Source organism: Pyrus communis, chromosome 14, assembly GCF_963583255.1.
Source record: "Pyrus communis chromosome 14, drPyrComm1.1, whole genome shotgun sequence".
NCBI classification, from domain to species: Eukaryota; Viridiplantae; Streptophyta; class Magnoliopsida; order Rosales; family Rosaceae; genus Pyrus; species Pyrus communis.
In genome coordinates, this window is record NC_084816.1 from 23,204,474 (window position 1) to 23,218,723 (window position 14,250).

A 14,250-nucleotide genomic window follows, 5' to 3' on the forward strand; every position below is an offset into this window, starting at 1 on the left:
GTGGTCATTACAAATCATCACGCAAAAACAAATGGAAGACGTCAAGGGGATCACATAATCATGTCTTATTAAACTAATCATTTACTTAATCCAATAACATTTTTTTTCTTCTTGCCTAACTATATTACGCCTTTTAAGTTTGGAGTAATTTTTAAAAGCGGTTAATTACGAGGTTTAGATTTTCTCACATTACATCATGGAGGTCTGAAATTGTGTCACTTTGTATCTTTCGCTTGTTTGATTGTCTGGTCATTCTAAATTGATGACATAGCAAACATGGGAGTTGAGGTGGAAGCCGCAATTGCACAACATAGACCTAAATTGGAGCTTCGCCTTTTCTAACTCTATGTTTCATATTTCAAAATGACAAATCAATCACACATTTGCATACCAAGAGATCTTACTTCTGTCACGTCAACAATATAATGAAGGATCATATGATCAAAAGAGACAAAAAGCATAAATTGAAATAATTTTAAAACCATAATGATGCAATATAAGAAAACTGAAATCCCGCAAGTCACATAAAACAAAGACTTTAAAATGTAATTAGTTTTTCATTTTCTTTTTCAAACTCTATTTTTACGCGGATGATGAAATGTCCAAATCAGTCGACTTGGTGCCAACAATATAATCCTATCTTATCCATGAAAAAATTATCAATGCCTTGAGTAATTGAGCAAAGTCAATAAACCAAATATGCATTGTATTTATCTTTCTTTCTTTCTCTCTATAGAATTGAGGCTTACCAAAAAACAATTGACTTACAACATTATTTTATTCGGAAAGATTTTTTAGTGGGTCGGGAACATGATGCGTGTACAAAATATCATAATACAAGTGGTTAGATATTTTAAAAAAAAAATTAATCATTTATATTATAACACTTGATGTCGAATGACTATTTTCAACACGATGAAAATTTTCTTTCTTGTTTGAGATCATATTAATGCCGCTTGGCAACGGTGAAAGTGACTGAAACTTGTTTGATAGCAATTGCAGTGGGCTCATTTGTTATCGTAAGTTTTAACCCCATCGATCAAGACATCTCGAGTGGTTCGTTATCCATCCCTGCATTTGGACGATGCCTCGAGTGTGTTGCATTTACATATTGCCACCTACTCCTTTCATATCATTGAAGGAGAGAGAGTTAGGCTTTGAGAGAAAATCTACGTCTATTTCTCTTATCACGTTTATGTTCGAAGAAATTATTATAAGATGTAAAAATAAATTTATAGTTAAATTTAACTAATGACGCCAAAAATATCTCGTATTTAGGGTGGTCAAAGATCGCAAATCATAAAGACGACAACTATTTCACAGTTGTAGTAAGAGATGTGTTACACGATCAATTTCCTCTTATGCCAATTTTTGTATCACATTTTTCGTTGGTTTGGGATGGCTTATATATATATATATATATATATATATATATATATATATATATATATATATTTTTTTTTTAAAGCAGCTTCTAAGAAAAGTTGGGGACTTAATTGTGTTTGGTAAACAAAAGAAAAAAACTATTTTTCTTTTCAAAATTATGGATTCAAAACAGCATAAGCAACTCTACACATACTTCTCACAAAACGTTTTTTTCATTTAAGGCAAGTGAACGTATAATACCAATAAATGAGATTTTCATATTGACAATCCTAGTCTATCATTTTTTTTTTTTCTAAAAGCACTTTTGAGATTTTTTTTTTTTTTTTTTTTCTTTTTCGAATGTAACTATTTGAGCATAAACAACCTTTTGTTTGCTTTCCTATTTGTTGTGTCATTTCGGTAAAAATCTGAGCTGTCAAGAAAAGCAAATTATTAAAGCCACTTATACAATTAGTAATGATTCTGTTTCCCATTTCTTAGTTACATATATCACCACTTTGTCTTGAGTTAGAAAGTACCGAGTGCAGTCCTGTATCACTATAGAGCCCACATTTTGACTGAAACTTAAAACTTAGGCCTAAGTGTTCGACCCGGGTCCATAGTGGGGTTCACGATACACATCCAGATGGATTTTTTAGTAGAGTTAATGATCAGGTCTAACGTTATTAACATTACAATCTAGTGATATTCAACAATAGTTTTTCGATGATGATATGAGCGCATCCGTCATGATCGTTTATTGCATCTCTACCACCAATGATGATAATAACTATAAAGATGCACTAGGCGATGATATGATCACTTTCAACAAGTTCGCCTAGTCCACCTCTATTGCCAATGAGGAATATGGCAAGTTGGTAATTGGTGAGGCTGTTATCGTATTGGAAAACCAATGCAAGATGAATCATCTTTATTTGCAAAACCTTTGCATTTGAAAAAACAAAACGGCTCCCACAGTTTTTTATGTTTCTTTTGTCAAAGGCCCCCACAGGTTTACGTAACCAACGGCAAAGGAGTTGGGATCGGTTTGTACGTCTCCTCCGGTGCGAAAGAAAGAATCGAAAATTTTCTCGCTACCCGTTACTCTCAATGAGCCCACCCACTCACTCTAGCCACGCCCATTTTAATTTTGAAGGGCCCCACTAGTCACTTATTCGAGAGCTAACAAACAAGCAATCCCCACAAACCCTAATCACATAATTGGGCCAAACCCAGAGGCCCCACCCATCTTCGGAATTGACAGAGGGGGTAGGCATGGTTCAATTTGATGCGATTTTAAATGAAATTAAAATAAAAAATTCTTGCAATTTGGTTTGATGCGGTTCTGAAACTAAAACCGAAATGGAAATGATAATTACTAATTACAATACTTGATAATTAGCGTTGTCTATCTGGTATCGCTTAGTCGAAAAACTCATTTAGAACAAGGAAAACTAATAAAAATTGATTGAAAATTTTGAGTTTTAGCGATAAGAACAAAATAAAGGATAAAGTGAATAATACCAGGATTGACTTTTTAGTGTAAAATGTGATTTTTCGTTAAAATGAACAATACCGAGAGTTTTTCGTTAAAAATCCTTATAGAAATGAGCATCGTTGGTTGTATATAAAAATATAATTGTGTAACTTCTCTAAGATTTGATCTCTCAAGTCAAGGAAAAAGTGGGGTGAATTACACGAATGCTTACTCAGATATAATACAGAAACATAAAAAATACGGCAAAGTAGATGAACCTAATCAATTTAGCTCGTTTGATAACTTTTCTGTTTTTACTTTTTATACGTGCTTGAGACTAAAAAAAATATAAAAAAATATGAGGGGAAATGATAGGTGAAGAAGGTAATGAGAGGGATAGGAAGAAACAAAGAGGAATGGATGAAAATAAAATCTAATATTTTTTTATTTTTTGTTTTAATTTTCACTGTATTTTTTTCTTATACAGTTCTTCCACCGCTCTCCCAAAATTCTTCATTCAATATTCTTCATCCATCATTTTCTATGTATTTTCCTTCTGTTTATCAACACAAAAATTAAAAACGAGATAATTATAAAACGCACCTTCTAATTTTTTAAATATTGTATCAAGAAATAGAGTGTGAAATGTAGGAAAAACAAAGTCAAGAATAGGATACATTTACCATGTTAATTCTGGACCAACTTTTTCATGTTGCGAGGACATGGCCTCCATAAAAACTTGATTATTATTGGAGTAAACTGAAAGTTCCAGACTCTGTAAACTCTGGGGTCCCAAAGCTAAATTGTTCAAAGATAACATATAACTGAAGACATTTAAATAGTACTGGGAAAGGCCGGACATTTTAGATTAAACTCAAAATTCGAAATCCGCTAAAGGATGAATGGATTAATATTTCTAATTATAGAAATGCTATGGAGACCCTCTTAAAAGTGAGACTTTCTGCCATCTTATGTTTTTGACACAATGGTTTATAATGTTGACACGATAATTGACATTAAACTATGAGGTAGCAGAGAGTCCATAAAGAGTCTCACTTTGAGAGAGTTCTCTTTGCATTACTCTTCTAATTATGTGCAAAGAAGAGTAAGTGTGTACTACACAAGTAATGTAGCACATGTGATATGCTCATTTTATCGTATGTATAAAACTTCTTCTATTGAAAGTATTTTAACTTTTGTCATTTAGTACTATGATCTTGTGAGAGGTATTAGGTTCGAATCTCGTGGATGGCAAATTTAATACCAAATTCGGCTGCTCATTGTGTAGCTTAGCCGAACTCTCCCTCCCTTTAGTGTAAAAAATATCGATGTACTAGAAAAAAAAAATCTTTTCAACTGTTGCTTCATGAAATTTTGGTATTCTCCCAATTTTTAACCTAATCTAGGTTAATCAAGAAGATGAGTCGTGGAAGTGATTTTATCATACAACAGGTTGGTCTTACTACGAAACCTACTAATTGTCGTTGGCGAATTCAGAACTTTTTTTTTTCTTTGATTGGGCAAAGTATAAAAGCTTGGTGGTTATTGTCTAAGTTTCCTTATTTGGTTGGTAAGTGCTAGCGATCGTTCCGCTTGAGAGATTAAGGAAAAAAGTTAGATGGAGAGATTTGAGTGAAGCGAGTTAATTTCGGTGAATGATTTTGAAATGAAGAAGAAAAGCCAAGCATAGTTGATAGTTGGAGTTGAAAAGTGTATTTAGCCGTGTGCTATTTTGTTTTGTCCAACTCTTGGATGAGAATTCAGTCAATAGCTTTTTTTTAAATCTAAGTTTTAGATTTTTCGAAATATGATTTTGTAGTTGATTGTTGGAGTTGAAGTAAGTATTTAGCCGCGTGCCATCGTGTTGTGTCCAACTGTAGATTGATAATTCAGTCAGTAGCTTTTTCAAACTCTAAGTTTTAAAATGTTTTTTTCGCGCAATCGATCCCTAAAAAGCCTATAGTTGACTCCGCCTTACTAATTGCAATTCTTCCAATAAAATAATGATATACTCATGATTTACAGGTTGTAATCACGTTTTTTATCACGTAATAAGAAAAGATATATCCGATATTACACTAACTGTTTCTCAAGTCCAGAAATAGCACCAATAATTTGTTGCATAGGAATTACCAAAATATTAAATATATAACAATTTTGCATGGTGAATATATATGAAAAAATGAATCACAAACGTAGGGATGAGCTCAACATTTCCTATGAGTGCGTGCGTTTATTTCTGCGTTCCTAATTGCACAGTCCACACAGAGACTTTCACACAAAGTCCAAGCCAGCCACGACAAAATACACTCACAAAGACTCTTTACAAAAGACAAAATTCTATCTGTTTGAGAAATGGGATGCCTATTTTATTAGAGAGAAAGCTAATCATATCAGAAAACTACAAAAAGAAGCTTATTAAAAAGAAGAAAAAAAATGGAATTTCTGGGTTTTGAGGCTGTGTGGTCAAAACCACAATTTCTCATGCACACGCCTCCTTTTGTTTCTCGAAAAAAGTTGGCATATGGCAGTTTGATCATGTCATTCGTAAGTAATTTTTAAGTTTTTTATTATCATGAGGACCGTATCCGAATGGTGAAACATAAAATATTAAAATATAGAAAATCTGTAAGAGTCCTGAATCTTACATTGGTTGATTAAGGAATTTTGCTTTATATGTTAAGTTACTCTTTTTATTGTCGATTACTTTTAAACTAGATACAGAGGATTACTCCAAATCTATAACCTAATTGTCAATTTCCTTTATGAACTATCTTTTTAGCTATTTTACCCCAATGAACTAGATATAATTGGCCAATTCAAGACTTTCATCTATTTTACAAATGTCCATTACAACCAGGGGTGGATTCACTCATGTATGTTGTGGTCCCAGGACCGCTCGAAAGCCCAAGAATCGTCTGTGAGGACCTTTCAATGACCATCCAACGGTTTAAGCTTGTGCTGAGAGAGAAGATCATCATGGATGTGCAAATGTTGTGCAATAGAAACTTTAAACCAAGAAGAATAATCTAATTTTAGACGAAGAACCACATGGCTCTACTGTTCTTGGACCTTGGTAGAAGAAAGACTCTCTCTCTATTTTTCATGTGACCAACTCCTCATTTTTCTCTTTTGTTTTTTTAATTAATATCCAATCAGATTGTGCCACCTAGTATTTAATTAATAAAGATATGGTATACTACTCAAATAATACTTTTTATATCATAGGTTTAACACTGTTAGTTTTTTAATTCACTATAAATTCATAAAAAATTTGAAAAATATTTCGTAACGTACTATGAACTCATAGTCACTTAAACTTTCATTGCAGACCATCAAATTCACTACTAAAGTAAAAATTATGATATTTTAGTATGCCATATGTGTAACATCTCATATCGTCCAGGGGAGTGATCCTTAAATGTATGTTCTCATCCCTACCTAGCACGAGGCCTTTTGGAAGCTCACTGGCTTCGGGTTCCATAGGAACTCCGAAGTTAAGCGAAAAGGGGGCTAGAGCAATCCCATGATGGGTGACCCACTGGGAAGTTGCTTGTGAGTTCCCAAAAACAAAACCGTGAGGGAATGGTAAGCCCAAAGCGGACAATATTGTGCTACGGTGGTGGAGCGGGCCTGGGAAGTGATCCGTTCGGAGCCGGAATGTGACAATATGCTAAATAATATACCTAATTAGAATAATAAACTCAAATTGTCAATACAAATATAGTTTTAGACGCTTATTTATATGGCATATAATAAATTTAATTAAATCCGTTTAATATGCCTAATTCCCTGTTTAGACCTCATTTAGGTGCATAGGCGCTAGGCGTCGGCTCGCTCCTCGACTAGCGTCTAATGTATCTTAATCTGGACCACCCAATGTTCAAATTATGAATTCGCCATTGATTACAACCTCTCATTTATATTTAGATAATTGTCTTATAAATGACATGACCAGTCCAGCTAAAAATTTTATCTTGTTTCTCACACTTTTTTTTTTTTTTTGGAAGATCTTGTTTCTCACTCTTTAAAAGGAGAAAAGGCTCACTAAACCCAACCCTTCTCTCTCCCTTTAAAACATGGGGTCTGGTCCCTTCTCATCTTTCACTTTCTCTGTTGGCCAAGTTGAAAATTCCTGCCCTGATGTTTTTTTCACAGGAATTGAAAACTGAATAAAGAGGAAGTGAAGTCGATGGATGGGATGCAAAACCCACTAAGCAAAAGGTGAATTTTTTTTTTTTTGAGAGAGAGAGAGAACTTCTTGTGCTGCAAATCGCAGAGCTGCTCTCTTCTTATATTTCCCTGCCCCGATCACATGGCATGCATGCCCTTTGTTATGATGGGAATTTGAGTCCCAATTTTGTTCCAATCCCCCAAAAAGTTAACTCCAACTGAAAAAAAACCCCACTTCAATTTGTTTTTTTTTTTTTTTTTTTTAAGCTTTCAGCCATGGAGGCCACTGAGATTTAGCAAAAACCTATTTCACATTTTTTTCCTCTGAGATTCTTCCCTTTCTTCCTTTTTCTTCCTTGAAAATAAAAAAGACCCTTTAATTTACTCTACTTTTCAAATTCAAAGTGATTTTTGAGCCAGACGTTTGTTTCATAGCCGAATTATTGACCTAGTGAAGTAACTACTAAGTTCTCATATGTATTTTCTTTGTTGTTGCTATAGTATCTCTCATGGCAATCTTGGATTAATTTTGCTCTACCTTTGATGCTCAAAAGTGGTATTGAGAGACGTTCGTTCCATAGCCGGACTATCAGGGTAAGTTCCCAAATACTGCTTTTCGAATATTGTTACCATCTCTCATGCATATCTCGGATTAATTTTTTTTTTTTTTCCCTGTTTTGTGGTGATTAATTTGATCATTTGCTATAGAGCAAAGTAATGCTGAGGAACAGATCCAGAGCAGTGACCAGCAAGCAACCTCTGATGGCGGATTCTCAACCATCTCCAACTCAAAGGAACTACTCAAACATCCCATCTTTTTTCGATTCTCCAAGGTTCAGAGCCTTCACAATAAAGGGTAGTTCTGAAAACGATCCAAATTTTATCAGCCCAACTTCAATTCTTGACGCTACCAAGCCTTTTGCCTTCGGAAAAAGCCCGTTTTCGGGTGATCAAATCCAACCCAGAACCCCAAAAACTCAATCCGGAAACAAACCCTTATGGGAAAAATCTGAGGCCAAGGGCATTGGCCTTGCTATGCTTCAAACACTAAAAGATGAAAACTTTGAAGAAAAAAATTCAAAACCCAGTAGCCGTAAGGTCCTGTTTGGCACTAAGCTCAGAGTTCAAATCCCCAAGACTGAGAGTTCCCAGTTTTCAGAAACTGGGTCTTTTAACTCAGGCACCCAAACAGAGAACCTGAATTCGGGTTCGAATTCGGCTTCAGGGTGTGGTTGTGTGAGTGAGAGAAGTGAAATGGAGCTTTCTGAGGATTACACTTGTGTGATTTCTCGTGGGGCGAATCCGAGAACGACTCACATATTTGATAACTGCATTGTGGAAAGTTACTATCCTTTGTCAGATCAGTCGAGCTCCTGTTCTGAGAATTTTCTTAGCTTTTGTTACACATGCAAGAAGAATCTTGAGCAGAAGATTGACATCTACATTTACAGGTTTGTTTCAATGGCCCCTTTCTTACTCAGATGATTACTTTGAAACTGTTTTTGTGGCAAGTATTTCTGTCCATAAGCGCTTTTGTAAGTTTTTTATTAAAAGCACTTGTATGTGCTTTTTCTTAAAAGAATATCCTAGAACACACTTCTACGACCTACTACGATGTTTATAAGTTTTTCTGTCTAGCGTAATCAAAAGTGCTTTGATTGTCAAAAAACACTTTTAGCTCTTCTAAAAGACGTCTCAAACAAGTTCTTAGTCAATTATTAGAAGTTTCATGTTTGAAGAAAAAGATATTGGATTGCATGCTGCTCTTAATAATCACAAAAAGTGTATATACAACTTATTGTTTGTTTAGTGTTTCTAATTCTACTTTTGCTTAAACGTTTATAGCCGTTGTGTGTATCCTACCCTTAACTCATTTTTTCGATTGTTTTATTCAAATAACGATTCATTGTCTGTTTAATGTCTCGTGTAGAGGTGAGAAGGCTTTTTGCAGTCGAGAATGCCGCAACCAAGAAATGCTCTTGGATGAAGTTGGGAGCACAGAACTTGGATGATTCTTTTAGGAGTTGTTCTTGAATGATTGATTAAAGAGACCAAAAATGTAAGGTTTTGCTATTTAAGTTTTGTATTTGCCTTTTTTTACCCTCTCCACTGCAGATAGAAATAAGAGAGGATGAGATATTGTAAGTTTGTTGAGTTTTGATTTTATTTAATTAATAAATTATTTGATTTGTCTTTGCTACTCTTCTGTTTAAATGAAACTTACATGCAATCGAGATGCTAATTCCTCATAACTATCACGAGTTGTTATGTATTTGAACATGTTTACCTGACATCGGGTGATATACTTGTAATATCGACGTCCCGATTATATGTAGAATTTTCTCCTCCCCACCTGCTTTGGATGAAAGACTCAAAACCTGCCCAAACTTTTGTTTTTTCTAATCAATCATGATATTTTGAACTGTACAATATACAGAGTTGAGACTTGAGATCCCCTCCGATCTTATTGTCTAAAAGGCCAAGGACAGCAAAATTCGAACTACTTAAATTAAAACTAGCAGTTTCCGTTAACTCATTCTAATAGCTCACCTCACGTAAACTAAGAATCCATGTTCTTTCTCTTTTGAATGGTAAACCCTTAGACTCTAAACAATGAGGTCCTCTCATCTCCAATAAACAAATCAGAATAATTAAAAAGTGGCGACATTTTGATGGGATAAAGTTAAAATAAATAGAGAAGAAATGGATCCAAAGTTGCAGACCAATATTATACGTTACTCGATGGCCCGGACAATTAAATATCGGTAGCAGTTGAGAACCGTGATGCAAATTGCAGAAGGTAGTCCCAAATATCGAAACTTTTACTGTCATTTTTATTACATTAGTTTGCCCTATCATTACCAACTTCTCTGCTTGCATCATCCATCATACCATGATGGTATACAAATTGAGACATTCTGCTGCGTATCCGGGATAACATATTTTTCCGTCGTCTATGATCATGTGGTGATGTATTAAATGAGAGGTATATCTTTGGTTGCACAATATAAGTTCTTGTGTGAGTAAGCAAAACTTGTGATGGATGTATAAGTACAGAAACTACGTTGTACATCTGAAGATATATCCTCCTTGTATCAACAAACTTATGGTGGATGGATGGTGGGTGGATACAGCATATCTTAGGTAGTTAGGTTACACAATAGATTCTCGGTGTAAATGAGCAAAGCTAACGACGGATGTATAAATGAAGAGATTATAGTGTATTCGATGAAATATCTTTTTATACCTATATCTAATATCACGAGATGAAAGTATATAATAGAGATAAAGACAATAGAGTATGTCCTCGGTTGCAAGACAGAATCTCTTCGCATGAGTGAGCAAAGCTAATGATGAGGCCAGCTTACCAAGAAAAGCCAAAAGCACTTTGAAGATGTGATGAGGGAAGAGGTAAAAGAAGACTAGTTTAGGCCAAAGGGGTGCTTAAAGGGATCGAACAAAAAGGATGGCTGTCTGTCAAATTTGGCTTTGGCATTCATCCCTTTCTTCTGTTCACATTCCACGCCTATACCACGGTGAAAAATTGGACCACAGAGCAGCAATGATTGAAGTGAAAAAAACTAGGAAAAGGAAAAGAACACTCAGTTGCAATAATTCAGAGAAGCAAATTGCATACAAATTATCGAGAAGGGAAATGATAAACACGCTTTCTCCTTTCACACCTTGGATTGGATCAATAAACCAAGACAAAAAATAATAAAAAACAAAGGTGTGCATGATGATAGAAGGGGTACTGCCATCACTCCCCTATTGAAAAACTATCATGAAACGAGACTCGAAAGTGGCCGCACATCATACATTGAACACACATAACATGTTTAAGATACCGCCCACCTCAGCATCCCTGTTTCACGTAAGTCGCTTTCCTAATACTCGAATACTCTGTTGATAAGACAAATCAACCATGGAAAGAGCACCAATAGCTTGGTTCGTAGGATCGTAGGAGATGCTCAAACGAAAATCCGTTTTGGAAATATCTTGTTTAACTTGACAACCTCCGCAATTGTGTACGAACCGGTTTGCACATTGCACAATTAGAGTTGCGAGACTGTTTAACTAAATGGGTGAATTTTCACAATTTGCCAGTTGGACGACCCTCATGTCGAGTCCAGCAAAATGTCTGTATGGGACTCGAAAGCAGCGGGTTGTGACACTGGCAGCCGTACCCAATAATCTCTCCTAAGTACTGGCAGGCGTACCCAATAATCTTCCCGAAGGGCTGCCAAAATCTCTCAGAAGGCAGTCATTCGGACTGAAATTTTTTGTGAACAGTGTCAAGTTTCAAATTCTCATAGCAACAAAACATCACTAACTCGCAGATTCAAACCCTTGAAACTGTACGAATCAGCGAGCGCAGTAATAAGCTTTCAAACAACAAAGCACATAATTCGCATACATAAAAACTGTAAAAATAAATAATGTTAACTTCCATAAAATTAAAGTACGAATCCGAAAGACGTAGATACACAAGCTAGCATCCAAGTTTAAATAAGACAACAGAAGAACAAACTCAACATTGAAATTTAAGTAGACGATATAAATGGCGACCACATATTTGTCCGACGCTACAATACTCCACCCGACAAAGACAATTGTCCGATCGATGGAATCCCCGGTACACAAGACAAAGAGATTTTCCACACATCATCCATTCCTCAACACAAGTGATGATATGCTGGAACTGCATTTGCCTTCACCAAGGAACCATCATACGCGTAAAGGACTACATCATGAACTGCTAACGAAAACACCTCCGGAATACTTTCTTAACTTGCACCCTGTTTCATACGCATTAAGAAGATATTAGTTACAACTGAAACAAACTATAGAAGAATAGTCGGCAAACAAAACAATGACAGGGAACTGGAAAACAGATTTATTACCTTGTTGATGGCGGGGCGAGATTAACAACCTCCAGGGATGAAAACGATGTGAAGACCATGACCGGCACAATTCATTTACAAGAAGAACTCAGGACATCTTACAGGACAGAACCACAGATTGACCAACCCTAAAGACTGAAGAAGCAATGAAGCAGAAGTACGAATGAACAATCGCTCCCCCTTCCCTCTTTTCTTTCTTAAAAAACAGAAAAGATGGTGGAGGGGGCGGAACACCCTTTGATAAGAGTGTACTTAAAGAGGTTAGATTGTTATCAGAAGTAAAGAACGTTACGTTGAATATGAAGGCAAACAAAGCTATAACAACAAAGGCAGAGAGTTTAATGAAAGAAGATTACCTAAGCAGCTATTGGGACAATCCTGAACTACGGAACAAAGAGACTAACCAATGTTAGACTATTTATAAGGAAACTAACTCTAAATCCTAAGGAAGCAAAGACGCAATGCAGAAGAAAAACGAAACCAATAGAAACCTACAGAGTTCTGTATGGACAGATCACTACACATTCTACAGTATACACGCAGTAAACGAAACAAGACACCTAAACCTAACTCTAAAAGGGTTAACAAGAATTGGCAAACTTGTGAGGGGATTACATTGGAACATTCAAGTCTAATGTAGTTTCCCTCTGCTTTCATATGTAATGACAAGTTGCACAATCCCTCCCATTCCAGATTGCTGGCAACCATCCGCTTCAAAAGTAAGCCTTGTACCACTATTTCCCTTCTGCTTCCTTAAAATTTCAGTTAAGTTCCATGTCGAAAATCCCATATCACACATTCAATGCCAATTCTTCCCAACATTCATCTCCCGCATTCAATAGTGCAGATAACCATCCGCTTCAAAAGTACAAGCCTACCAATATTTCCTTCCGCTTCCTTAAAAATTTGGGTCAGTTCCATCCATGTCGAAAATCCCGTATTACACATACCATGCTAATTTCTCCGAACAAACCATTCATCTCCCAATACCAACTCCACATCCAACAGCCAGAGATCGTTACCCCACCACAACCACGACTTTAACTTGTAGCAACACCACAGAAAACTAAATACACTCATCACAAACCAAGACTACCAAGTCTACCAACCAATTTATTCATTCTATAAACAATCTAAACCTATTCACAGGAGCCTAGTGCTCCATCCACCATTCATTCATCATCAACATCGAGATTCAGAATGCGACGCAGAGTCTTGGTCGCGGAGTCAGCATTGTCAAAGAGATCTCTAGCAGCAGACCCACCATGCTCCCTGGATGGGGATGCAGGTGCAGACTTGGCAATTGGGTGGTGCATTTCGATGTCAGCAGGCGACTTGGGCAATTCGAGCGACACGGTTCTCTTGGGACGGATTGAAAACTTGGGAATTGGCAACGAACTCGGTGGGGGAGAGTTGGAGTAAGCCGGGCCGGCCCAGAGCTCAGAAAATGAAAATCTTCCATTGAAGTGCTTGCCTTTCTTCGAGTTTTTGACATCGATAGCAATTGGGGTGCTTTTACTCGGTGTCCTGCTATCATACTGTGAAACTGGACTAGGTGTATGCGTCTTGTTTGGACTAGGTGCAGTTATCCTACGAGAAGGAGAAGCAGAGCATGCTCTCTGTTTGGATACAGGAGTAGAGTAAGCCTTGGATGGGGTAGGGAGCATACCTGACCCGGAATGGAAAGTCCGGCAATTGATCCCTCGGAAGCCCTTGGACGGCGAGGGGCCGACTCTGCCCGGACCGTGTGGCTTCCCCCGGCTGTAGTACTGGTTCTTATGCTGCGCCACAACATGAAGAGTCTCCATTACCAAAGATTCAGCGAGTCAACGAGTATAACTCGGCCGAGTCAGTCCGATTTTCAGAGTAAACGACTAGATCCACTTCTACAACTCAGCCCCAGGGCTCAAAATGCTCAAAGATTACAAATTTACGGTAATAATCGCACGGAAAGTCAGTCCAATCGAAGACCCAGATCCGGATCAGATTCAGATCAGAAAAATCACCTATTTCTCTGTAAATCAAAATATCAAAACTGAAAATTAGATTCAAGAACGGCGTAAAAACGATTACCCAAAACACGAAAAACACAACCATGAAAATTAAAAATTCAAAATGAAAACCCATGATTATTTTCTCGAGAAAGTGATGGGAAATTACCAAATCGAGCGAGAAAATCCTCACTTGGACCAGAGGCAGTAATCACCTCTCCTTCTTTGCTCTGCTACTGGTTCTCGCAAACTGATTTTTTGGGGATCGGAATGAAGTGGGGAATTGAGCCCCGAAGAGGAGAGAGAGGAAAAAAGAGAGAAGAAGAAAGCACAAATCTGA

At 36.6% G+C, this 14,250-nt stretch overlaps 2 protein-coding genes across 3 annotated transcripts; one reads left to right on the forward strand and one right to left on the reverse strand.

Annotated features, from left to right (window-relative positions):
• The first annotated feature begins 6,861 nt into the window (after positions 1 to 6,861).
• LOC137715366 (FCS-Like Zinc finger 8-like) lies at positions 6,862 to 9,215 on the forward strand. 2 transcript variants are annotated; one of them, XM_068454664.1, is made up of 4 exons: positions 6,862 to 7,471; positions 7,570 to 7,609; positions 7,724 to 8,466; positions 8,946 to 9,215. In XM_068454664.1, the coding sequence occupies exons 3-4, from the start codon at positions 7,733 to 7,735 to the stop codon at positions 9,025 to 9,027; spliced, it is 816 nt and encodes a 271-aa protein (XP_068310765.1). In that variant the 5' UTR covers positions 6,862 to 7,471; positions 7,570 to 7,609; positions 7,724 to 7,732; the 3' UTR covers positions 9,028 to 9,215. The 2 variants fall into 2 exon arrangements, with proteins under 2 accessions (XP_068310765.1, XP_068310764.1); XM_068454663.1 differs by having other exon boundaries at positions 6,862 to 7,066; positions 7,517 to 7,609.
• A 2,225-nt stretch (positions 9,216 to 11,440) lies between these two features.
• On the reverse strand, positions 11,441 to 14,250 carry LOC137716632 (uncharacterized). Its single transcript, XM_068456074.1, has 3 exons — positions 14,080 to 14,250; positions 11,920 to 13,933; positions 11,441 to 11,814 (listed from the first exon to the last, which is right to left on the reverse strand). The coding sequence occupies exon 2, from the start codon at positions 13,725 to 13,727 to the stop codon at positions 13,092 to 13,094; it is 636 nt and encodes a 211-aa protein (XP_068312175.1). The 5' UTR covers positions 13,728 to 13,933; positions 14,080 to 14,250; the 3' UTR covers positions 11,441 to 11,814; positions 11,920 to 13,091.

Excerpts from the sequence above, each read along its gene's own strand:
- LOC137715366 (XM_068454663.1), top strand. The coding sequence starts at position 7,559 with ATGCTCAAAAGTGGTATTGAGAGACGTTCGTTCCATAGCCGGACTATC. Across the intron at positions 7,610-7,723 it reads TCCATAGCCGGACTATCAGG|AGCAAAGTAATGCTGAGGAA; the intron begins GTAAGTTCCCAA and ends CATTTGCTATAG. Across the intron at positions 8,467-8,945 it reads ATTGACATCTACATTTACAG|AGGTGAGAAGGCTTTTTGCA; the intron begins GTTTGTTTCAAT and ends TGTCTCGTGTAG.
- LOC137716632 (XM_068456074.1), bottom strand. The coding sequence starts at position 13,727 with ATGGAGACTCTTCATGTTGTGGCGCAGCATAAGAACCAGTACTACAGC.